The following is a 26,693-nucleotide window of genomic DNA, read 5'->3' as shown; positions in this document are numbered from 1 at the left end:
TGTATATGAATGAAATTAGCAGCGCTGCAGTGATTTGTATATACTTTGGTTCAGTATGTAACAACCCTTTTTCACCTAACAATGCACCAAAGTGCTGGTGGAAAAGTGTTCTAATACTTCTTTCAGCTTTGAAGGAAGGGTGGAAGAAAGATGTCAAAACTAGACTTTCACCTGTATCCAGCTCAGGAATTAACTGTCTGGTACCAACATCTACCTGCATGCAAACTATTCAGGAACTAGTGACTCCGCACCTTCACATTTTACCAGAACTGTAGCAAGGCTGAATTCAGGCATTTTTTCCTTGGTAGTCTCGCCATCAGTCAGCTTTTGCCTGCTGCACGGGGCCATAGGGTTGGCTAAAAGAAATCATAGATCAAGGCTTTTGCTCCTGTTTCTCTTACAAACAGTAATGACACCACTACTATATGGGTAGAAGCAGGAAAAAATGATGAGGAGATTTCATTCAGAGCCTTTGTCACGACTGACGCTACACACTGATTTCTCAAACCTGAGGCTGATGACTATACATAAAGTAGGCAGAAAATACTTGAGTAAATTTGCATAATATACTAAATGACTGCAAAAAAGTGCCCCCAGTTTCTCCTGCCTAAGGTCAAAGTGCAAAGCAGACGCACACATACAAGATAGAGGTGGAAAAGAGGGGTTCCACAGAAGCAGAAGCACTTGAAGGCAGAGAAACAGAAATGCATAAAGACCAGTTTGGAGGTTGTGAAAAAAAAGCTGAGGCTTGTAATTTAGGTGGGAGAAGGAAATGTGGGAAGTAGGAAGCCTAAGTGGGAAGGAAGAATTACGGAAAAGGAGTCCAAGCAGCAGAATTGTCAAAAGGTCAGGAAAGGGTAGAGAAAGGGGTGAGTGGATAAAGTCAGTGGGATGGAAATAACACTGCACAAAGTGGCTTGGACAGACAATAAATACATAATGGAAAAACTCAGGAGAAGCAAAAAGTAAGACAGGACATGATAGAAATGTCAGGCTGTGGGGGAACTAGGGAGAGACACAATGGGACTGAAATAAAATGGTAGTTTCTACTCCAGAGAGGAAAAGTAGAGACTAACAGTTAAGCATTTCACATAACTATTCAGGACTTACTAACAATGTCTATGAGAGTAGTTCTGCTCATATTTCATAGCTATTTGAACAAAGACAATTTATTTTAAAACACTTTTTTGTTTTCAATATGCCTTTTAATTGGAGTTAGGGCATTATGTTCTCAAACCAACTGATACATTTTTAGATATCTTTGACGTAGTTGTGGTTGCTTAACAGATGGCTCACTGCCAACTAGTTTCACAGTTTTCTGATGTTTCACTGCCTTTCTATGCCTCCATATAAAGTAAGTTAGTTCAGTTCCAAACCTGTGGAAGCCCTCCCAGACAGCTTCTGGAGGATATACTTACTCCAAGCTGATTTACTTGACATACCTAGGATTATTCTTCTTGAATTGTTCAGAAACTCCTTATCTTTTGTCTGTCAGGTATTAAGCATAGCAAAGTTTGACCTCAATAGTAAGTAATGATCTAAGACTTAAACTCCTCAGCAGTTTTGGGTTGGTAATATAGCTTTATCTCTTCAACTAAAATGCAAATATGAGACAAGTCATAATAAGTTTGACTAAATTAAGATGACCGAGCCTGCCTCTGCTGAAAAAGTTAAAATCTATGACACTGCACAGCATATCATAAAACTATTTATGCAAATTAATGGAAAAATTTGCAGATAATATATATTTAGCAGACTACAGAATTAGCATAACATTTTACTACCTATTTGAGCTTTTTATTGAAAGCAGAAGTCTTGGAAGGGTCTAACAAAAAAACCCAACCTATATATTCCTCTGCAACAGAGCTCACAGACCACACTGCACAAAGAAGTAAGGGGACAGATCAGTCAAATATGCAAACAAAATGCCACTCATGTCTGTCGAACAGTTAAGTAAGAAGTGTATACTTTAGTTAACAAAAATTTAATCTCTCGGCTTGGAGATGAGATACCTCCTTCAAGGTTATTCAGTATACCTCTGCTGGAGATGATGTGCACCTGTAATTTCTATTCACAAGTCACCTGTGTCAGCTTATTGTCTACATCCCTACTCTTTTGCAGGGGAGAAAATAGAGATTACACAGAGCTAGACTGATCAGAGGTTCTCACCTAATATGACTTACCTAGTTCTCTTAGTGCAAGACATAATACAGGCTGCAGCAGTTGGTTTCTTTCAGTACACTGAAAAGTTCTTTGGATAAGGGTAAATTTTAAGTCACTTGTACCATGTGATGATATTCTGCATCTTCTTTATCAATTGAAGGCTTAACAGGAACTGTGATCCCTGATGCTCTTCAAAATCAAATTTATTTTGCTAATTGCTCAGCTAATTTGTCAAATGGGTAAAACTGACCACATATGCTATAGGTGCAAAGCAACCAGTCAAGCAGGTTAGTATCTCAACTTGTCATCAGGTAATAACTTTGTAACAATACAGTGGCCCTAACACATCACTGAGATGCTGCAGATAGAGGCACACCATGCAATTGCTGTCCTTTCACATGTATGTAATTACAATTGTCATTGACTTCTCATTGTCAAATTAGCTGTAATGGATTCATGTAAGTCAAGAATAGCCTAAATACAGAGAGCAATGAATAGCTGCTTCTGGACAGGGTGGATGACACTTTCCTGTGTAACCTTATCTCAGTGTTCCTGCTCCGGCAGGGGGATTGGACTAGGTGATCTTTTGAGGTCCCTTCCAATCTCTAGCATACTGTGATACTGTGGATCCCAGAAGTAGAGGTGTTTACTGTCATTCTAGAGCTTTTGACAGATTCACTCCACAGCAATGAACTGGACACATGCACCTTAAACGTAAGAGCCTGACAGTCATAATTTCCTCAACAGTGAGTTATCAATGAATGCTAATGATGGGGGCCTGTAAACCTAATGTTGGCCCAATGTGTGTGTTTGTTTCTCCTCATGAAGTGACCATATAGGCTTCTGTCAATTTTCCCGTACAGTAAGAAACTCAACCTGAGACTGGTTAGTCTCCATTTTGATACTCCTGTTGGGTGTTTTTGACGTTAGATGCAGCTCTGTGTGTCAGACATACATAGAAACATATTGAGAGCTCTCCCAGGCTTTTATAGGATTACTTTACATAAAACAAAACATGCCTAAATGTATTAGGGTGGCTTATTCTATCATCTTTCCTTCTTCTCAATGGTGAGCTTGGTATACATGCAGCACAAGGATGCTGATTTTAAATTTGTTTGCACTCTCAAAATACTTTCAGCAACTGTGCTGCCATGAAGATCCTAAACATCACAGAATGACATAGAATTTATGTGGCTGAGTAATAAAAGTGTCACAGTAATAACTGCTGTTAGATTAGATTAAGTACAGACTCCGATTTCTCTGTTCTCTCCTCACATCCACAATTCCCTTTGCCTAGAACTTGAGCCCTCAATCCCTTCACTGGGATCCATCAGAACATTTACTGCAATGATGCCTATCTCTTGAGGATCAAGATAACAGGAGATAATTCAATGTTATTCTTGCTTATAAATTTTTATCAGCAAACAATTTTATCAGTTTAACTCCACTATGTGCATGACCATAAAAACCAACTCACTGGTAAAGGTACCTCTGACAGTACTTGATGACTTAGGCATGACCAAGTCATGAATATATTTAATTTTTAGTAGTTGGACTCCAGTGATAGTTAGTTTTGTAAAAAAAAAAATAAAATTACCTAAGTATACATAAAGATTTTAGTATTTACGGTAACTTTCCTCAAAAGACCTTGTTCTCTTCAACTGAAATCAAGCTAATCAAAAGATTTACTTCATAACATTGTTTCCTTCTTACTTAGAGCTTGCAAAACATTTTGGGGAAGATGCACCTAAAAATGTGGATTAATATACTGGAGAAAGCAACACTGTGGAATATGTAACTTGTTCCTGCATCCCAGTAGGTTTGTACTAAAGTTTTGAGCTAAACCTGACTGTATTCGATTTACACAAATTTCACAGATCAGTTATATGCCTACCCCATTTGGTAATAGAAATGGTAGTGAAATCGGTGGATATGGTGGATATCAGCAACCAACCATGTGCATCTTAAAAATACCACTTTGAATATAAAGTGATAACAATAACTTCTTTTTTTTTTTTTTTTTTTAAATCCAGATTACTAAACAATTTTTTAAGGTCGTAAATGTCTATAAATTATTTATGCCATAGAATCTGATCTTGATTTTATAATACTCCCCACCCCACCACATTGTTATAAAACCTAAAAGCTATAGTACAGTAAATTTCAGAAGCAGTTAATCGAACAAAGGAAACACCAAATGCTTTTCTGCATTATGAGGAAAGCATTTAGGCTCCAAGAAGATGTATACAGCCCACCAGGTGCATTATGTTACAGCTGTATAATGGTGTGTGTTAAGCCAGTAACAAAAGGCAGAATATTTGCAAAGGTGTAGAGGTTAGGCAGAGTATTGTTAAAATAACAGCTGAAAACAAGCCACTGAACTTGCTTACAAGGAGAGTCAAGTGCCTACTTCCTTTTTCAGCCCTCTTTTGCAGGTGCAAACTGTGCTTCCCACTTCAACTCCACTTCATGTACGAATGAATCCTTTGCTGCTCAATAGAAGAAGTACAGCTGAAGATTTGCTGTTAAAAGTAGTGACACCATTCTGCTACTACAAAGCATTGTTAATATTTTATTTAAAAATTGTTAAGATTTCCCTCAGTTACTTCAAACTGCTTTATATTTAATAAAATGTAAAAATATATTCAATCCATCACAACCTTCACAAAATTCTTTAAAAATTGAAGTAGAAAAAAAACTGAGAAGTGAAAAATTTTGTTCTTTACAAAGAACATTTTTACAAAGAACTTCTTTATTGCAGGCTTGTACAGCAGAAATGAGAGAAATGATTATAAATACCTACTGTATTTCAATAAGACTATCAATAAGAATGCTATAGTTAATGCAACTGACAATGTAATGAGCTTTAGCTAACAGTATAACTACGGAGCACTGTCTCACCAAAAAAATGTCATGTGCTGTGCTAGTTATGTGTACTACCTTGTAGACTAGGTATCTATACCAAAGATATACTCCCCTTTCTTTTTACTTGGAATTTCACATTTCTAAATAAATAATCTTGCAATACTTTAGCTTCAACACATTTGTTACTGAGATTGAGATGCGGAAATACTTCATTTTGAGAATGTTGTCTGTTGTTTCCTGTCATCTGCTACCTTCTACCAAGGACAAATATTGCATATGAAATATCTGTACTTCAGAAACTCCAGTCAGTTTCTGTACAGTAGCTCCTCCAAACAATTTCAATCTCCAATCATCAATGCTGAAGATTAAAACCAAAACAAATTCCTAAAATACACATTCTACACAACAAAGGATGGACTGCTGAGTGATAGTTTTTTCCAGAATACACCACGACGATACAAGAATTACAAAACGTACTTTAAGATTCCCTGACACAGTATCTTTACTCCCCAAGCAAATGATAAAGCATCTCTAATAACAACAGCTTTAAAGCACTTTCACCTAAAAACTGATAGAAAGGATTCTTTTGTGAGATCCTGTGATGCAATTGTGTGTTCAGAGTCTCAAAAGCTGCAATTTAGGCACATGCAAATGATGTGTTCATTGAAACTGAAAAACTGAACAGATTTTGAAAGTCAAAGGGACCTACTGTGTATTCTGTCAAATAATTTCCTACACAGAGTTATTTAACTCCTGGCACAAATCACATTTTTTCTCCAAGATTCTCATGGGAACAACTGGATGAAAGTTTCTTACAGAGATGGTGGAAAGTACTTTGCTGAGACTGCTGCAGCACAGAGCACTGGAATGGAAAACAGCAGAACTCCTAATCTATGTTGAATAAGGAATATTAAGTATACCACATTTACCTTTTCCTCTGAAATTTGATTTTACTATTTAAGTAATGGTTCACAATACTTAATAGTTATCAATATAACAAAATCCAGTATATTTCTCCTTTATTTCACTGTTCCTAAGATCTTTTCTATACACATTTCTGTACCCAAAACACCAGTTTCTTCCAGTTTTAGAAGATATTACAGTATCTTCCATGCATTATGCACTAGAAGTGCACTTCCATGCACTTATTGACACTACTGAGCTGTGACAGAGTAATGTTTTCAGATTAAGAAAAGTTAGCATTGTACAGACAAATTCTGTTGGTTTACTTCCTGTTCAACTCCTAACTTTGAAACCCTAAGTTCTTACAATGTAATGTTCTTTTCATTAGCAACATAGGTATATAAGCACCTCCCTTCACATACACTTCTGCTGTCATTGAAGCAGCTGACTCTGTTATGCTGAAAAATATTTTTGCTTTTTCATAAAATTAAATGTGCCCAAACTTTTTCAGCAGACTGATTCTTGTACTAGCACCATGGAAGTAGATCACTGAGAAAAGTGATAACTTTTAACAACTGTTAAGGCAGAAGAGATTCTTAGCTAGGCATAGGGAATAAGTTAGTTCTGAGTCTATGTACTTAAAATATACACAGGACTGGGCTCTTGCATACTAAGAGCACATGCTAAGCATGTTCACTATCACAGAAGTGTGTTCACACTCAGAGAAATGCAACTCCAAACATCACACCTCTAAGCAGATTAACAAGCAAAGAAATTATACAGCAATATTTCTATATAATGTATATGGACGATGGAAGACAATAATTCAGAATAACATAGAAATCATACGCACCTAGGGTTACCTGCCTAGGGTTACCTGCCCAATAATATGTGCCTTAATAAAGAACTTAAATTTAAAAATTCTCTTTAAAAAAAAAAAAAAAAAAAAAGGGAAAGAAACAAAGATACAAAATATTTCTGGGGAAAATATTAAGCTATCATAAAAATGTGAAATCTGTTAATTGAGAAAATCCCAGAAGTTCCAGCTAAGTTGATAAATCTGTCTTTTTTAATGCTTAAAAAAGTCAAAAGAAAAATACTGCTACAGGATCCCTCCTGACTGCAAAGAGTGATGATGAGTTCAGAGCAGCTCCTTATTAAGATGCTGCAGGAAACAAAATCCCTGAGAGACAAAGACATCTAAGAGAACTTTGAGTCCTTCCGTGTTCTTCTCATTCCAGGAATCACCAATGCTGAACAGTAGAAAACAGTAAAACTTGAATCAGTAGTAGAAAAGTTTGAGAGAGACTGTAGCTTTAGGCCTTGCTGGTCAGGGATTAATTCTGTATACCACTGCATACATAAACACTACTTGGTTTTAAAGGAAGAACTGGTCATCTCATGGAAAGAAGTGGCAATAACGCAATCATTTGTCACTCTTGAAAAAGGAACTGTATCCTGAAAACTCAAAAAAAAAAAAAAAAAGAAATTGTGCAATGTGTAGGTTTCAGTCAGCTATGAAACCTGCCAAATCTGCCATTTGAGTGACGTATGTGATTGCAACACTACACAAAACAAAGCTTATTTCATAAATACTACAGTCCATCTGCAAAAAAAATTAAAAGACTAATTCAGGTGTACAATTATTTCCCAAAAATAAATAGCAAGGATGGAAAAGATTATTTAGTGTTTCTATGATGTACTGTGAGAGCCATAAACGACTACTCAAACAAATGTCCAGGTATGGTCTGAGATTAAACTTCTAAATCATGACATCTATATGACTTCATCAAACTCCCAAGTGAAGTGCAAGAGGCTCCAGGAAATTCAAAATCTGAAAGCTGGCTGGGCAGCTGGGCAGCACAATAGAAAAAAAAGTACTGGGGGAACAAGTCTGTAACAGTCATTGAAGGATGGATAACTGGGTCTTTTTTCATGTATAAATTCAGTGAATGTATCAGTTTAATTTACTAAGGAAGTTCACTATCTTTAAGCTGTGGATATTATCTTCACAAGGAATCAGTTAAAACTACATTATAACCAAGTAAACAGCTTTTCCTAGCCTGTACTCTGAAGGACGTTTTAAGAAAAGGGAACCCAGAAGATGTGGTATTTAAATCTTTAGAAATATATTCATCAGAACAAAATAAAAAATCACGGGTTACAAATTGCAATGCTCAGAAGTAATCAATGCAAAAATAGTGTCATCTTGCTTCTTACATCCACTTTGAGTATCTATCTCCTCATTCTTCTAATAAAAGCTCTTTAACCACTGAGTAAAGAGGTAACAGTAGACAGACATTAGAACTTAATCCGTATCAACATACCCTCAGTAAATTGTTGTATGATTTGTGACAGCAAAAGCCCTCATCATTGATGACAATGCATGAATCAAAAGGCATATGTGTTCTTTAGCACATATATCATCTGAGTCTAAAATTAACTAAATAATTTTTTCAAACTGGATCCAGAAGCAACATACAGACATAACAAAATCTGAATTCCAAGTTGATACAAATCACCGCCAGACACATTATTCTTAAAAAATTGAAAACTTCAACTGAAACTGAAAACAGTGATTAAGTAGGTCAGGGCAGTGGAACAACTTCTGGAAATCCCAAGGATAGCAACATAATTATATATTTGTCTTCCTTTTTGATAGCAAATGACCTGAATTAGTTAGGAATTTCTTTCCTTTTCAGAAACGACTGAAGCAATTAGCATTTAGCTGCTACAATGCTGACTGTCATCAGAAAAGACACCTTTAGAAAACACAGAAGAATAAAGAAAGCAAGCTGTAAAAATTTTAATGGAACTTAAATACTGCATTGAAGTGAGGATATATGAAAAACACTCTTCTGACAAGTAATTTGTAGGATTTAGACATAGTAGTTCAGGAAATTACTATGAGAAATGTAAAAAATTCTGATTTTTTTTTTTTAAGAGATAATAAGGAAGAAAAAGAGTCTAACAAGAGGAAATAAAACTAAGATATAATTAGGCTGATAACAGGAAATTTAGTTATCCTGGAAAGGGAAACTCTATATGCTGGAAAGACTTGTAACTCTTCATGATGGTTCCAGAAGCTAATTTTTTGGTGAAAAGTGCACAGGATAGACAAAATGATACCCTAAGAATAACAAAATCAGCTGAACGAAACCCTTTTAAAAATGACAAAATAATGTTGTATTTCATTTTTCCTGGGATTTGATAGACATGATGTTATTCCCAGGGTTAGTATGCAATTTTTTCATGTTTCTTTAACCAAGTTGACTCATTTGTAAGACAAAACCCACAATGTATTCTTCCAACTTAACATGATTATATTTCTGTAAACTGATCAAAATATGCTGAACATAACTTGACCACTGCAGATGGAAAAATGATTTTCCTGGATATTTTACAGTGAAGCTGTTTGAGACAGCACTGTATCAAACAGTATCAGTTTTCCAGTAAGTATAATTTTCAATCAAGAAAAAGCATTGTATTTATTTCCTCCCCTTTCTGATTCTGTTCTGTATTGAAATTTTATATAACCTGAATATAATTTGAAAAGTAGTCATTTTTTTGAGGTAATACTGATTAAAAAAACCCCAAACAACTACATTAGATGTAACTAAAATGACTTAATGGTCCTTGGGAAAAGAAGTGAGTTCTAGCGGTGTCTTGCAGCCTTGCAGTGCTGGAGTGAATATTCCTCTTCCCTTCCAGCATTTTAAGTCACTTCTCAAACAACAGCCTAGGGAAACAGCAAAGTAACACTGGGAGAAAGAGAATTGCTACTGAGATCTGTTCTTGTTACCAGACCCCTCAACAGTGTGAAGCTGGTAGGAAGTGAGAGACTGCCAGCCTTCTGTCTTTAAAAGTTCGCAAAGTTGTGAAAAAAATACCCTCAGAGACGCAAGGGAGGGTTGGAAAGGATGAGGAGAGGACAGAGAGCCTAGAAGATGGTAAGGAAGTAAAGGCAAACATTTGTGTCTTCCAGTTTCTCCGAGCAGAAAAAAAGTTTACTGGATTTATAGAGGTTAGTGTGAAAACTGGGAGAAGGTTCCTATTTGCTCTTACTTGGAACGTTATCTGCTGCATGGGCAGGAATCCTGCACAAGGGTAAGCTGGTCTTGGGAGCATGTGAGCAGGGTGCTCTGCCACGGAGTCCCACTCCGCTTCCACAGGTGAAACAGCCTATGTACTGACTAAGGGGATGCTGCTCTGCCTGCATGGTTAGGCATAATTTTGCATATTTAGGGTATCTCTGAAGATAGCAGAAGTAGTAATATATCTGGAGAGATTAAAAGCTAAAGTTGAAAGAATATTACATACAACTATTCTAAGTTTAGGAAGAATTTATTCTGAAATTATGATAGTGTTCATTATGGTTCCTACTTGGGGCTGGATTTAAAAGCGTAATTAAACCCACAAACAAATATAATAAGCTAGAGACTGTGGCAGAGCTATGAAAAGAGAGGGCAAGTGAGTTGAATTAAAAGAAGAGCCAGGAAATCCTGCTTCTTACTCTAAGCTCTGAGAATAATGTATCCCCTTACTATGGTCCTTATAGTTCTTAATCTGTGAGACAGTGACAAAAGGATTCTGTAAAATGTCAATTGACCATTTTCCTGGTAAACAGTAGGAAGCAGCAACTAAGACACACTGCAGTTTGGTAATACTGTACTCATGCAATGACTTTTCTACATTAGGTGTAACCTTGTGTTTCAAATTAAGAGTTGTGTAACATTTCTTATTTACCCCTTTGATCCACTGCATTTACTGAACATCTCTACAATAAAACCTTAATCTTTCTGAGACTCAGCAACTGATTGTTTCCCCTCCCCCCCCGTTATTACCTACCTTCCATCGATGCTGAGAGCTACCGTAGGTAATATTAGTGATATGGTTTAGTACTTAATTGCTGTCAAATTTAATACTGAGTATATTAAGACTGAACAGTAATAAACCTATCAAATGAAGTGATGGAAATAAAAACTTAATGCAATTCAGCTTTATTATTATTTTTTTTTTTTGTAAGGAGGGAAAAGTTTTGAGCAGTTCTATGAAAAAAGTGGATGCTGGTACTGAGATCAAGTTTTGGCTGGTATGTTGAACTGAATCAGATCATGAAGGAGCCAAGCATTATTTTTTTCCCCATTCCTTACAATCCTTATTTTTTTCAGACTGGTGCATATTTAAAAATAAAATCTAGGCAGGTGGGCAGGACAATATGATTGAAAACGCCAGGCATAAAAGCAAGTGAACAGGACAGCAAAAGAGCAAGTATCAGTGAGTATGCAGACCCAAAGAGCAGCAAGGGGATACCGTATTGAAGGATTAGGTGAAAAGGCAGGAGGAAAATGCCAGACATTCAGCAAGTTGATAAAGCAGTACCAAACAGTCAGCAGGTGTGCCAAGCAGCAGAAGAGCAATTCCACAGAGTCAGCAGATGCACTCAGCAGGAAGGTGATGCCCAGCACTCAGAGCATGAGACAGGGCAGCAGAAGGCCAATGCCCATGTGCAATCAGATCAAAAGGACAATAAGGAGGCGATACATGCCATTCCACAGATGGACAGGGCAGTAGGTAGTCAGTGTCAAGCAATTAGATGGTCAAGAGGTAATGCCAGACAGTCAGGTAAAGGGCCAAGATTTCAGGAGGACAATGCCACAAGCCAGCAGGTAGAGAGAATAAAAGAGAGTCGTGAATGTCAGGCAGTCCCCAGACAGGCTGCAAAAGACCAAAGCCCACAAAAAATCAGATGCGACTGTCAGCAAGGACAAATCAAAAGCCTGCCAACTGATTGACAGAGCAGCAGGGTGGCAGTACTTTTTCAGTAACTTAGGATATCATGAGTGAAACAATCCCAAGAATCTAGATGCTCACCCTCTGATAATATCATTAGATCAGAGTGAACCATGAATATCCACAGGAGAATAGCACACAAATGGAAACAGCAGATGAGTCTGACCCTAGCACCTGGGGAGGCCATGGTACCTTCCTATAAAACAAAATATGAGAATCCACAAGAAAAATCAAACAAATGGGAAAAATGTGTCTAAAACCTGTTTCTGATGATGATTAAAAAAGCAAAAAAATACTAGCAAAGAATTAGTTTGGAAATGATTGGGTGGGATTGAAGATGTTGCTTACCCCTCTCTGGAGCCCACATAATGGGAATGTTGGGAAATTCTGCAGCAGAAAAACAGAAGAGAAAAGGGATTTCTGACTCCCAGTTCACGGAAAGCATGTCAATTTAGGACTGGGTAATCTCTTTGGGCAAAAAATAAGAATTCAACTGAGTCTTTGCCCAACCTAAGACACATGCCTTTATGAGGTTTGCGAAAATTTAAGAAGTCCACATCACTTTATCTCATGACATCCCACCCTTATTTCCCAAAACCACACTTACCTCTAGCACAAGGTGCGTAAGAGGGAAAAGGGGATGGTCTTGTGAGCTCATTCCCATATCCAGTGCAAAAATAGCTTGTGAAATGAACAGGAGTACCCATTAGCCATTACAGGCCATTGGTGAGATAAATTGAAGTTGTCATTATCTGTTACTCATGCCTAGTGCAGGATGTTGTTTGGCTTAGATACACCCACACTCTAATGAATTAAGTTTTACGAGTCTTGTGGGGTAACCCTCTTTCATGGCAAGTTGCAGAAGTGCAAAACTTATCAACACCTTCTTTTACCTTATTGTCTCCTCTTTAACTTGAGCCTCTGTTATTTAACATGGGAACAAATTAAACCATGTTTCAGAAATCTTAGCTGCTGCTCTATTTCAGAAACATGTAATGAACTCTGGAATGCAAGAACTGAGAAACCCCCAGCAGTAATAAAATTCAGTAATTTAACTCATATGTCACTTCAGTCATTTTTATTCAGTATGTCTTTTTATTCAGTAAGTACCTTCCTAGTAACTAAAAGTCAACAGTCAGCAAAGACTCAAACTTCACTATTTCTGTCCTCTTGGAGGCCCACACTGTGTGTGTACTTATCTGTTTGCACATTAACTCCTTATTTGTAACACTGAAAACCTACAACTCTCCTTGATAAGCCAACTATTCCCTTTCCTGCAAACTGTAGAGAACCGTAGACACAAGAAAAAATATCAGTAGTTCTGTTGTGCACTGCTGAGTTAGGATTCAGAAAGGTCACAGAGAAAGAATCTGTATGAATTTGCCATGTACTCACGTGCAACAAAGCTTTTAGGGAATACCACAATAATAGGCTAAACTGATGGAACATTTTTTATAGTGATCCTCTGGATATCAGCCATTCATTCTCCTTCTAGCTGAGCAAGGCATAGGAATAACAGAGGTTAATATAACTTTAAATTTAGAAATCTGGGTCATAGAACAGGAATTTCTTCCATATCCAAACTGTCCTGTATCAAATATTAGTTGGGCTTAAACCAAAATGACAGGAAATTTAGGCAGAGGAGACCAAGATATTTCCATCATACAATTAGTAATGACATAAACCACCAGAAAAGCACACTCTGCCTGAACAAGAGAAGATATAATACTATAGAGTACAAATTACTTAGAGCATGTATTGGTAGTTTTATAAAATCCTGTGATTTTATGGCCAGCAGCAGCTACAGTTAGCTGCACCACAGAAAGACAAAAATTGCTAGCACCTTCACTCACACTTTCAAGGCTCAATGAAAATGAACTATGACAAAACTGACCTCAGTGAACTGTGACAAAATGTTTATTTGTGGAGGAAAAGATGGACTTCCTAAATCTAGTGAAAGTTTAAATGTCAATAATAAACAGTAGATAATGCACTTCTATTAATTTGAGTATTCTCATTACAAAATAATTGGGAAAAGAATATATGCATAAAGTGGTAAAAAGCTAAAACATGGTGCAAAAGAAGGTTGAAATGTAATCAGTCTCTTGCTCATAATTGGTAAGACCCTCACGCCTGAATGTGACAACAGTAATTTCTGTTTTCTATTCTGGTATTTATACTGAGTCTACGTTTTGCTAAAGCTTCACTGCTCCATGTGGTATCAATTAGCAAAAGCAGGCAAAGGGCTAGTTATAATTCTAAAATAACTAATGAAGCCAGCTGCTTTCCAGGATTCTTCCAGTTTCTTTACACTTAGTGCCTCAAAAAGCTTCTACACTGCAGGCAAGGTGCAAATGAGAAATTCTACACTCTTTAATAAGTATTAGTTTTAATGATCAACTATTTTAATAGAGAGTCATTTTGCTATTCTGGTGTGCTCATGTCAAAAGGACTAACTCAATTTTTCATACATCTTAAATCCAGACTACTATTTGCCCTCTAGTTATCATTTCTTTAACCTGCCTTCACAGTCTTCCTAACATGTCTACATATTTTTTTATTTTTCTCCATATTAAGCTTTTATTAAACTCTTTGTAATAGACCATGACCAGCTAAAAAAAAAAAAGACACATTAAGAGCAAGAACTGCATAATTACAGGCCTGACAATGTTTTCATTATTATTTTGCCTTAACTTGCTGTTTAATTTTTTTCAGTTCCCTATTATCTGCTGTAAAGTGATGTTTTAATGGAAACTGTTTTTATAAATGCCTAAAAAGGAAAAAAATCTGAAAGTCCCAAACTAAAAATTTGGTTATACAGAAATTCCATAGCAGGCATATTTTTCTTCCCCAGCTACAGAAAGGACCTCAAGGTCTATGCACTGTTGCTGCTAAACTGCTAATAAGAGCCAAGCCAGATGGTTTAAACTAACAGAGATACCTATGAGAGTTGTGGTCCCTACAATGAAAACATGGCTAAAAGGCATCAGTAATGCCAAGAGGAGGAGAAGGCCCCTCAATAAAAAGTAAATTATAACCATATTGTTCTTCTGGGTGTATTTTGAAGGTATTTGGAATCACTGGGATAAGAACCATTTGTCCACCCACAGGATATGGTGAGGCTTCTTTTCAACTTCCATTCTGAAATTACCTTGGAATAAAAAATTAACTGCAAAAGTTAAGAAACAAAAGCAAGATTTCCTGGCTTGTTACTGTGGCTTTACTCATTCTATGAAACATTTGAATCCCTTACTGCTGTTTTACTATTGATTCTTCTTTTTAAAAGATCTTGCATACATGTTTGAAAGACAGAAAACAGAACTTCCATTTGGTATTTGAGAGTATTAAATAAAGCTAAAATAATGCAATTTGATCCTCAAATAGATAAAAATACCCAATTCCTTAACAAGAATTCTATTAATATTATCTTTAGGTTATGATGTTCAACTTTACACAGAAAGTTAATACAATAGTTAAATAATTTTAAAGATATTTCCGCCAGCATCCTCAGCCAATATTATTACAGTTTTGCATTTTCCAGTAAGAGACAAATAAGCAATTCATGTAATCCTTTTGTATGCAGGAAACAAAACTGTTTCTTCATCAATTTCAGGATCCATTTAATTCAAACTGTCTTCTCATTTTATTTTAACAAATGAAAACCATAAAACTAGAATCAGGTTTTGGCTTCCACACAGGATAACCTATTATACATCATCCATGACTTCTGGATGAGTACAAGGTAACTTGAGTTTTATATCTCTCCCACATTCAATCACCTTTGATTTGACAGAAGGGAATCTGTTTGTGTGACTGATAGCTTAATTTTAATCAAACCAAACCAAACACATAAAAACCTTCCATTATGATGATTTTCTCATTAGATTTTTCCGACTTCAGCTTCCCATCACCAGCTGTTGTTACAATTCTCTTTAGCAGACTAAGCAAGCTGTTAGTACTTTACATTATTTCCCAAAGAAAACCCAGGCAAAACCCAGGTTACCTCCCAGTGTTCTTTATGATAAACTGAACAGACTGAGTTGTGTAACTCTCACAGAAAGCATCTCTCCTAGACCACCTTTTTCTATATTCATTGTGACATTTGAAACTTTTTAAAAAGGGAATGTCCAAAAAACATGCAGCTTCCCATTTTGACACATCAATCCCAGATACAGAAAAAATCCTCTGTATTCCTATTCCTTTCCCCCCCCATCTTTGTACTTGTCTATGTCAGGAAATCTAGACAGAAACGAGTTGAGAGACATACATTTTTTCAATACAGTATCTCCGCTGGATACACAAAGAAACATGCTCAAAACTGCTGTATATGTAGCAGAATATCAAGAATCTACCAATTTATAAAAAAAAAAGCATTCTTCAGGAATGCTCTCTGCATATGTTTCCTACTTCCTTTGGTTTTAGATGTTTTCTTTTTTTTTGGTTGGGAGTTTGGAGTGTGATGAGGGGCTTCTTTTCCATTTTTTTTTTTTTTTTTTTTTCAGCCTCTGATATTTGAGTAAATGGGATCTAGCTTCTTTGCCTCTCATTTCTCCCTATAGCTGTCCGGGTGCTTCCATGCAGTGACTGCAGTTCATGATAGCACAACCAAGCTCTTCAGTGATGTCGATGTGTTACCAAGTTTTCCTCAGAAACTCAAACAAGAGAAGAGAAAGGACATCTTTTAGCACTTCATAAATCAGCTAAACCAGTTTCATATTTCCCAAGACAGGTACTTCTGTAACCTGACAGTGTACTGTGTAGTGAAAATAAGCTGTACACTGCTGCTTCTCAAAGAAACTTGTAGTAGTTTAGTGAAAAATGTTCTGAAACTAAATATATCAATTCTGCTATAATAATACACCTTCCAAAGATGAGATTTAAAATCTAGTTATAGAATTTTTAATTAAATTAATATGGCACAAAAATATATTTGTATTTTTATAACACCAAATACAGCATTTCAAATAACAAATTTTATTGACAAATTAAAGCAGACTGGATAAAGACCTAATCATGTAAGCTAGGAAGTGTCTGGAGGACTCAGAAAAAGGGAATGGTATCTTATAGAGTTGCTGATAAACTTCTAATAAAGTAGCACCCTTTTTGGAAGGAGTCTGTCATAGAGCAGTGTGTTCCATTTAAGCATATTTGCTGTCTAGATGCACCTGGCATGGTTTCATAATTCACACCCTTTAGGAGAATGCTGGAAGTGAGCTAGAACTCTACAACCAAAATACCAGTTTCAACATACAAGAAGCAACATAATACATATCTATTTAAACTATGAACAGTAGTTTTCAAAAGTTCTGATGGCAAGTTACAGGTTTACACATTTTTATATACATAGCACACTTCATTACACAATAGCTTTACACAGAAGTCAAGGAAGAGAGACCTCCTTGAGAGATATGGGAAACTACAGTCCTAGAATAGACTATGAAAATAAATGCCGGAAAAGATTATTAAATTGGAGGGTACCTGGAATACTGAAGGATGAAAAACTGAAACAACAGCCTGGGTAATTAGAGGTCATATAGTTTCATAGTATTCCTATCACAAAGTGACTGATGTCCCACGTGAGATGATGACTGTCCTTAAGTGACAGTTTGTAAAAAGAAAACTTGTTTATTTTGGCCCAGTGACAACAGTAAAATGTCTTTGATACGGCACTAAGAACAGATGAATTCTGCTGAAGAAGACCAGAAGCACTGCCATACCCACAACATTAGAAACCCAGATGCTCTGGAAAGGCACTGTTTGAATCAGATAGGACAAAAAACTCTACATGTTATTTCTACTTGAAATTGTCACCTATTAAAAGGAAGGTGTTATTTGAAATGTCGTAGTGGATTTGGTTAACCTGGAGGGAACATGTTGCTTTGAGTATGGGTATAACACGATATACCTGTTTTGTCACAAGCATCTTATTTCATTAACAGAGTTGAAGGGGAAGGAAACAGACAGAACACATGAAAATTACAAAGAATAGAGATTAGGAGGGTTGCCAACGCTATTTGGGACACAGAAATGGAAGGATACAGACATTTTTAAATAGTATGTGGGATTCAAATGAAACTTGAAGAAAAAACCCACAGTAAATTCCAAGGAGAAATGTGGGAAACAGCAACAGCGAAAGTTACCTTAGGGAACCAAGAAAAGCAAGGTGACAGAAAATTGTAATTGGTACTGATTATAAAAATGCTGGTGCAATTTTGAACGGAATCATAGAATAGTTAGGGCTGGAAAGGACCTTAAGATCATCTAGTTCCAACCCCCCTGCCATGGGCAGGGACACCTCACACTAAACCATGGCACCCAAGACTCTGTCCAACCTGGCCTTGAACACTGCCACGGATGGAGCATTCACAACGTCCCTGGGCAACCTATTCCAGTGCCTCACCACCGTAACAGGAAAGAATTTCCTCCTTATATGCAATCTAAACTTCCCCTGTTTAAGTTTTAACCCATTACGCCTTCTCCTATCACTAAAGTCCCTAATGAAGAATCCATCCCCAGCATCCCTATAGGTCCCCTTCAGATACTGGAAGGCTGCTATGAGGCACACAGCCTTCTCTTCTCCAGGCTGAACAACCCCAACTTTCTCAGCCTGTCTTCATACAGGAGGTGCTCCAGTCCCCTGATTATTCTCATGGCCCTCCTCTGGACTTGTTCTAACAGTTCCATGTCTTTTTTATGTTGAGGATACCAGAACTGCACACAATACTCCAAGTGAGGTCTATACAAAGACTATATCAACAGTACAACAGAGACTTTCTTCTTTCCAAACATGGCTTTTGTGTGGCTAGTTTGGGTATTCTGTTCATTCTGATCATGATTTTTTCAGAAAGATGCTGACAAACACAAGGGAGTTCCAGAGAATGATTTCTTTTCATGGACTACAGAACTTACTTTGGTGAAAAAACAGGCAAATACACACATATTGTCATAAATGAAAACAAGCACATGTCTAAATACATATATAACATTTAAATATATAAATGTTGATGAATATAATCAGCAAGAATCAAACGAAGCATTCACAGTTTTCCTAGAGCACTGGAAAAGAAGGAAGAGTAAGGAAACACCTGACTGGTTTTACACAGAATCATAGAATAGTTAGGGTTGGAAAGGACCTTAAGATCATCAAGCTCCAACCCCCCTGCCATGGGCAGGGACACCTCACTCTAAACCATATTACCCAAGGCCTCATCTAACCTAGCCTTGAACACTGCCAAGGATGAAGCATTCACAACCTCCCTGGAAAACCTATTCCAGTGTCTCACTACCCTAACAGGAAAGAATTTCCTCCTTATATCCAACCTAAACTTTCCCTGTTTAAGTTTTAACCCATTACCCCTTGTCCTACCACTACAGTCCCTCATGAAGAGTCCATGCCCAGCATCCCTATATGCCCCCTTCAGATACTGGAAGGCTGCTATGAGGTCTACACGCAGCCTTCTCCAGGCTGAACAGCCCCAACTTTCTCAGCCAATCTTCATATGGGAGGTGCTCCAGTCCCCTGATCATTCTTGTGGCCCTCCTCTGGACTTGTTCCAACAGATCCATGTCCTTTTTATGTTGAGGACACCAGAACTGCACACAATACTCCAAGTGAGGTCTCACAAGAGCAGAATAAAGGGGCAGGATCACCCCCTTTGACCTGCTGGTCACACTCCTTTTGATGCAGCCCAGGATATGGTTGGCTTTCTGGGCTGCAAGCGCACACTGCCGGCTCATGTTCATTTTCTCATCGACCAGCACCCCCAAGTCCTTCTCCGCAGGGCTGGTCTGAATCTCTTCTCTGCCCAGCCTGTAGCTGTGTCTGGGATTGCACGAAAAAGAGCTCTTCTAAGCCTCCTCTAAAGTCTTATCTTAACATTTCGGAGTGTAAAATTTCAGGCATACCTGCAGTGTGGCTGAACAATTTGTGGATACACACACTGACACAGCTGAAGTACATCTAGCATCAGTTGAGGCACAACAAATTGACTTCTATTGCTATTATCTATGTACATAAATTTAGCTTTGTACTGGGGCAAACAAGACTTGTGATCCACACCAGACATGAAAGATAAGAAAATAGTAAGAAGACTCTGTTAAGGAGCAGACAAGTCAACTATTTGGATGTACAATTTTGCAAAAGAATAAATGTAAAAGTAGAGAAGCCAAAAGGTAGAAAACTGTGCAGAGGGTCTGTATATAGAAGATTTTTTTCTTTCTCTTTTGTATTGACCAAGAAATAGAGAAAACACATTTCTATCTCAGAAGGATATCTAGTGATAAATAAAAATGCTGCCACTTTTTTTTCCCCCTCCTCACAACAGTTAATGTATATTATCATTAACATTCTGTAAATGTAATTGTCTGCCACTCAAGTACTGTAGTCCCATGGAAAACATGTTTGCATTTGAAAATGTAAACCAAAAGTTCCCTAAATCTTGGGCATATGCAAAAGCCTGATGTTTGTCTACCAACAAATGCTTCTTAAAACAACAGACTGTAGGAGCATTTCCAGTATGGATTTAAAGACTATCCCCATAAACTACAGGCAAAATAAGATTGTGAAAAAAGAAGTGGTTGTATCTACAAAATTAAGCCTACACTTTGGCTTTCGTCCAAATGCAAACTATCACCAAATACCACAGCAGTTGAACTACAGTATTCCCTAATAACAACTGCAACACAATTTCCTTCAAATTCAGCCATCAATTGGGTGGGTTTTGCTTTTTAAATATCCACTTGCATTTCACCACTTCTAGATGCGTAGACAAGAAAGTGAAGGATATTCACACTCCTTAATTTAACTGACCTTCGCCCCTGAAAATGTGATTCAGTAACTGGTTCAAAATATTCTCCCCATTCACTGACTAGACAGAGGCTATACATTTAGAGACCAGAGACAGGTAAAGAAAATCAGATATTGTGAGTATGCCTAAAATTACCTGTTCCATTATAAGAAAAAGAAAGTCATTATGCATTATTGAAACAATTGCAATAACCTGATATGATTCTGATATAGTGTTCAAAAGGCAAAGTGAGTGGGGAACCAAGAAAATTTTTCTGGAAGCTTAATCATAAATACCTGAAATCTAAAGAAGTTATTTTCATTAGATATATTATGCTAGGCACTTAATTTCAATTTAATAAATAATTATAACATTCAATTTGCATTAATTCTTTGGGCTGTAAATTCTCTCAGGAAGTAACTTTATCTTGCACAGTACAATAGCAATCATGTATCTATGCTCAGAAAAATGTGTTTTCTAATCAAAAGTACAGGTGCATTAAGGAGAAACAGGACTTAAACCATTCCAGCTGAAATACAACCCAATGGACTACCCTTCCTACTCACAGGAAAAATGATAACATGTCTCCAGTATCAAACGAAATTATTACCAGTTCTAAAATCATGTTTCAAAGATGGCATCTCAACAGCACAATGTTATGATCACACCATTTCACTATCAGTTCAGTAATGACAGGAACATGCTGAACAAATACCACACACAGAAGAGATTAAAACCACTTCCTACATCAATGCAAATGCAAGGGTACATATTATGTTGAAATAATGAATTTTCCATTTCAAATTGGTGCTCACTGACCCAGAATACAGTAAATATGGGGCCAAAGCTTATGCTTCTTCATATTTTTTTGTAATGATACATACTGCCAAGCTAATTTTCTTACATTAAAAATGTTTGTTTGAATGAATGATCTAATAAACCCTGTCATAAGAACAAACCTTATCACTGCGACTTTGTAATTAGAACTGGGATTCAATCTCTCTGCTGTGATTTAAATTTAGGCTTGCAAGTTAATCCAAGTTAAATACTACTTTAATGCAAGTTAAATGAGTGAAAAGTGAGTAAATACTGTCCTATATAAATCCTTTTAAAATATCGAAATAATTCAACAGTCAGAATACATAATTCTGTTATAATCACCTCAAGTCTTGCATACCTATTGCTTTTAAAACAACTGTTCTATGGCACAAGTTGTTAATGATTTTTTTATGTGAGTGTGGTTTTATTACATAGTCTGTAACATCAAAACTAACCAAAAAATCACCACCACCTGTCTTAATTAGTTTGAGTAACAGAAATGAAGCAATGTATGAAAAATACTAGGTGTTTATGTGTGGAGTTCTCATTTGTTTATTTCTTGTCCCAAATGCTGCTTGAGATCTGTAGCTTGTTTCTGGCACTGGCTGCAATGCTTCCTCTGGCACTGCTGCTTAGTGTCAACCCTGAATAAAGGTAATAAATCAGGAAAACTCAAACAGAAATTCAGCCCTCCTTCTACACAGTGCTGGGAATGCAACCTTTGAAACCATTAAGTTAGTTTGAAAGGAAGAAATCAATTTAACCAACATACTTTCCAATTTTATGTTGCTTTAGCACAGCGAATGAACTGCAAATTCAGTTTTACTAGCTCTAGCATGCTGGGGTCATCTTAGACTCTACCCATTTTCTGATACACTGAACCTTAGGTTTTAGTTACTCCAGGTTTCTAGTATATAATGTAAAAACATCAGAAGTAACGTACAGGAACATTTTCTTTACATGTTTTTTTTAGTTACACAAATGTTATACAATAGATTTACAAAAATATTTTTTGATTTCTAATAGAAAAAAAGCTAAACTGTACCCATGGTTGACAGAACACATTTGTAAGTAAAAGGCATTGTAGGCATGTTATAATGAACTCAAATCAACTCTAAGTTGAAAGCCTAAGCAATTGAAAACTTACATGAGTACTTAAGAGAAATCTAAATATGTTAAATTACAGAAAGAAACACTTCAGGCACCCAATCTTAATTCTGCCCTTTAGCAAACATAAGCAAACCAAAAAAGTATGTGATTTTAGAAGTTCCTATTAATCAAATTTGAACCAGAAATAACAAAATACTTCAACTGCAATCAGATACTCATTTCATAAGACAACCCATAGCCGTGAGGTTATTAGGTTACTTTTCCCTTTTTAATTTCCTTACCTTAGCTCCTTATATGTGGAATGGAACCTGATTTGCTGTGCAACATTTACTGGTGCATGTTACCTCTACTGCTGTGCCTGTTTAGCTTTTTTTGATGATGTGGTGTCAAGCATTTTTCTCCTACTATCTGCCTCTCACACGATAACCTACAATGCAGTAGTTGACAATGCAGTAGCCTGCAAGGGAGAACTAAAGAATCTCTCTTATCCCACTTTCCCTTGGGCAAGACACAACAAAAGCCACACAAGGTTTTGCTTAGCAGCATTGTACTGTACTACTAAGGAAAATTACACCAAAAAGCTGTTTGTTTTTGTTTTTTGTTTTTTTGTAAGGGGACTGGAAATCCATCATGCTACATTTTAGTCTGAAAATCATTTTTTGAGTCAGAACCCAAGGTCAGAGTAATTCTCTTGTGCTATATTCCCTACTGCTTTTTCTGCTTCCAAGTTGTGTGTCACTTGACCTGTCCATAGATACTACAAAGTTACAGATAAAATTAAAAATAAAATCACCTCCCTCCCGAAGACTCATACATTTCAACACCAAACAGCAGATCTTTTTATTCCAGGACTATCTCACCTCTGGAGTGACATCTCGTGGTGCAAACCCTGTTCCTCCAGTTGTTAAAATCAAATTAAGTTCCTTTTCATCACACCAATCTATTAGCGTCTCCTGAAAGAGAATATGAATCCTGTCAGATCTACCACATAAGAAGTGGGATACAGTTATATCAGAAAACACTTGAAGACTTGAAATGTCTTAATAACATATACACAATAAATATAGGAAATTGTAAAATCACTCATGGCTTTTCATACAAAAATTTTAAACCACTATTTATAAACAGCATGTGACAGAATAATTCAAGTATCTATATTTTTGGAAATGGAGACTGAAATTCTGTTCTCCATCTCTTCACCTGAAATGGAAAACAAGAATTCACAGTTATTAATTTATAACACTGTTTATTTTGATTTTGGGAAGTAATAGATTGTGTTCATTTAATTCAGACTACGTGGTTGATTGTCATTGCAGTAACTTTGGTTTCTGTGCTCTTTTAACAGCCTGAAAAAAGCAAGAACCATATATGTCTAAGTTTATCTATTAAAAGATGTAATAATACACGATACAGTAACACAAAAGATTATCTATAAGCATCTTTTCTACATTCCCTACAACATTTCAGTAGGACTGTGTAAACCAATTCCAAGGCTGGACTAAGAAAGTTTAAGAAATGCCATGTAAATTTAATGAATGATGGTACTGGAGAACTCATGATACTAGACAATAAACCTTTATCTGCCTGCACGCTCCACCATGCAAATGTATCCAAGGATTACTTTATACAAAGCATCAAAACCAAAGGTTCTGTCTTTATTTCTATACCTATTTCTTCCAATTCCCCATTTGTATCATCTCTTGTATTAATATCACACTTAAATTACCAGAAGTTTCTGCTTGCACGAACATTTCAAATAAGCTCAAGAAAAGAACACGCATAATGTCTCAGATCTATATAGAAAGGAGCTATTAAGTCTAACTTCTGCTTTATGTTTTGAAATGCAGGAATTATGTTGTAAACACTACATTCTTAAAATTGTTTGCTCAAATAACATACTTATGCATCAGAAAAATTATTTTGAAGAGGTGGCATTTTCTCTATTTTATCATCTAAAAACGTATTTGACTTCAAACAGCTGTAAATTTCAGAGAATACCTGAGAGAAGTTCAGCGTAAAAATGCGTTCGGCAAAGTTAGAGCTTAATATTGTGCATATTTTACAAATTATTGACATCAATGAATATGTGTCAGTATAAAACAGGAGGGAGAGATTTTGTGTTGGGTTTTGTTGTCTGAGTTTTATGGAGCATCTTACCTGCCAAAATTCAACTGGTTTTACAGAGAAAATAAATCTTTCCTCTGTTCTCATTTTGCTACAGTTCTAAACCACTCCAATTAACAGAGGAAAAAAAAAAGTCTCATAATAGCCCACAAAAAGCTAAAGAAATCAGTTAATATCCTAACTCTTCAAATAAACTGAACAATAATTAAATGTGTATTACTGCTATTGCATCAGTGTACTTAGGCAGACATATAATTTTCTACCAAGCTCTAGTTATAGTAAACAAACATAAATTTTCAGTAAGATGACCTTTGACCATGAGGCAATAAGTTTAACTTTGGGTTTCACTGTATTTTAAACATGTAAATTGTACACGTCATTTTAAAACCATGTAAAAATACCTGAGGGATATTCAGCTTGCTTGCTTTCCCTCTAGCCCACAAAACTCTATCTTACAAAACATTCTCATTGACATTCTAAGTACCTAAATAAGGAAGCACCACCCTGATTAGCTGAGGACAAGAAGCTACTCATATTCACTTTGCTTCTGCCAGCAGTGTAGCTTGACTTGCCACTGGCTCTGCAGGGAACTGAATTTGCTTTGTCTTGAAATGAGAATTCCTCTAGGCCATAAACCTGATATTTGGCTTTACCAATGCTATACAAACAGAATTATTATGTAACATTTCAACCAGAGAAAATATCATTAAATATTTTTGTGTATCTTTCCTCTTCTATTGTTTCATTGATGATAAGCTTTCAAGATAAAACGAGACCACATCAAAGAGTTATGCAAATCACTGTCACTCCATTCAAGTCAATGTAATTATGCTGCTAATGGAATTATGGATAAAAATATAGGATTATCTGACTCAGAAAAAAAAAAATATGTGAAATTACCACCAAATTTTAAAAAGCCAGAACAGAACTACAGACCTCCAGGAAAAAAAAGGCCATAAAACCAAACCCAAACAACAACAGCAACAAAAACAACTGAAACCACCACCACCAAAAACAAAAAAATCCAAAAAACCCAGCCAACCAACCAACCAAAACCAAAACAAAATCCCGCAGGCATGATAAAGCTTAACATATTTAACAATTAGTATGCTAAAATAGGCTTTTTCACATATTTTCTAGTATCAAGGTAGACAGGGAGAAATGCAGCTACTCTAGTCAGTTCCACTAGACACAGTTTTACTTCAAAAGCACACATCTGTGATTCTTACCTGTTCAGATTTCCCTGAAGTCCTAGAATAACTACATGAATTATGTTTTTCTGCTGTACAGAAAAAAAATGGTGTGTCAGTTGTCTCCTTAAGCTTTCGATCAGATATCTGTGCTCTCTATGTTTCTTTGCATTTCCACTTTTAAATACTTTTTTTTTTTTCTCATTTAAATAAGTAGGAAATCCTTGGGACTAACATACAATTTATATCTAGCACCAAAGAGGTCTTGTTTCAATCAGTCCCCTCTCTTTCCCAAGTTGGAACTACTTGCTGGACTTATGCACTGCCCAGTCATTGAAATTATTTCAATTATAACACAGCCCATTCAAAATTTTACTTAAGATCTGTTTGAATTTTCTCCTGAGCAGTCTTGATTTCACCAGTGCAGAAAAATGATGCCTCATTCTTTCTCTGAGTTCTTAGTCTTTCACATATAGAATAGAATCACAGAATAGTTAGGGCTGGAAAGGACCTTAAGATCGTCAAGTTCCAACCCCCCTGCCATGGCTAGGGACACCTCGCTCTAAACCATATCACCCAAGGCCTCGTCCAACCTAGCCTTGAACACTGTCAGGGATGGAGCATTCACAACCTCCCTGGGCAACCTATTCCAGTGCCTCACCACCCTCACAGGAAAGGATTTCCTCCTTATATCCAATCTAAACTTCCCCTGTTTAAGTTTTAACCCATTACCCCTTGTCCTACCACTACAGTCCCTTATGAAGAGTCCTTCCCCAGCCTCCCTATAGGCCCCCTTCAGATACTGGAAGGCTGCTATGAGGTCTCAACACAGCCTTCTCTTCTCCAGGCTGAAGAGTCCCAACTTTCTCAGCCGATCTTCATATGGGAGGTGCTCCAGTCCCCTGATCATTCTCGTGGCGCTCCTCTGGACTTGTTCCAA

The 26,693-nt window shown here is 36.6% G+C and overlaps 1 protein-coding gene across 25 annotated transcripts in view; it reads right to left on the bottom strand.

The window, feature by feature from the left end:
* GPHN (gephyrin) overlaps nt 1–26,693 on the bottom strand; it is a 292,216-nt gene that overhangs the window by 114,632 nt on the left and 150,891 nt on the right. For 15 of the 25 annotated variants that reach the window (XM_061380383.1, XM_061380388.1, XM_061380387.1 and 12 more), the window contains 2 exons: nt 23,300–23,392; nt 12,073–12,111 (listed from right to left, as the gene is read on the bottom strand). The exons of 1 other annotated variant lie outside the window; for it this stretch is intronic. In XM_061380383.1, the coding sequence (XP_061236367.1) occupies nt 12,073–12,111; nt 23,300–23,392 (132 nt within the window). The remainder of the gene's footprint in view (nt 1–12,072; nt 12,112–23,299; nt 23,393–26,693) is intronic. 9 more of the 25 variants (XM_061380384.1, XM_061380404.1, XM_061380394.1 and 6 more) reach the window with 1 other exon arrangement.

This window comes from Neopsephotus bourkii, unplaced genomic scaffold, assembly GCF_033783945.1.
Source record: "Neopsephotus bourkii isolate Nb327-2 ecotype Australia unplaced genomic scaffold, CSIRO-AGI_Nbou_v1 NB_1792, whole genome shotgun sequence".
NCBI lineage: Eukaryota > Metazoa > Chordata > Aves > Psittaciformes > Psittacidae > Neopsephotus > Neopsephotus bourkii.
Note: the sequence above shows the minus strand (reverse complement) of the source record. Positions and strands in the feature narration are given on the sequence as shown.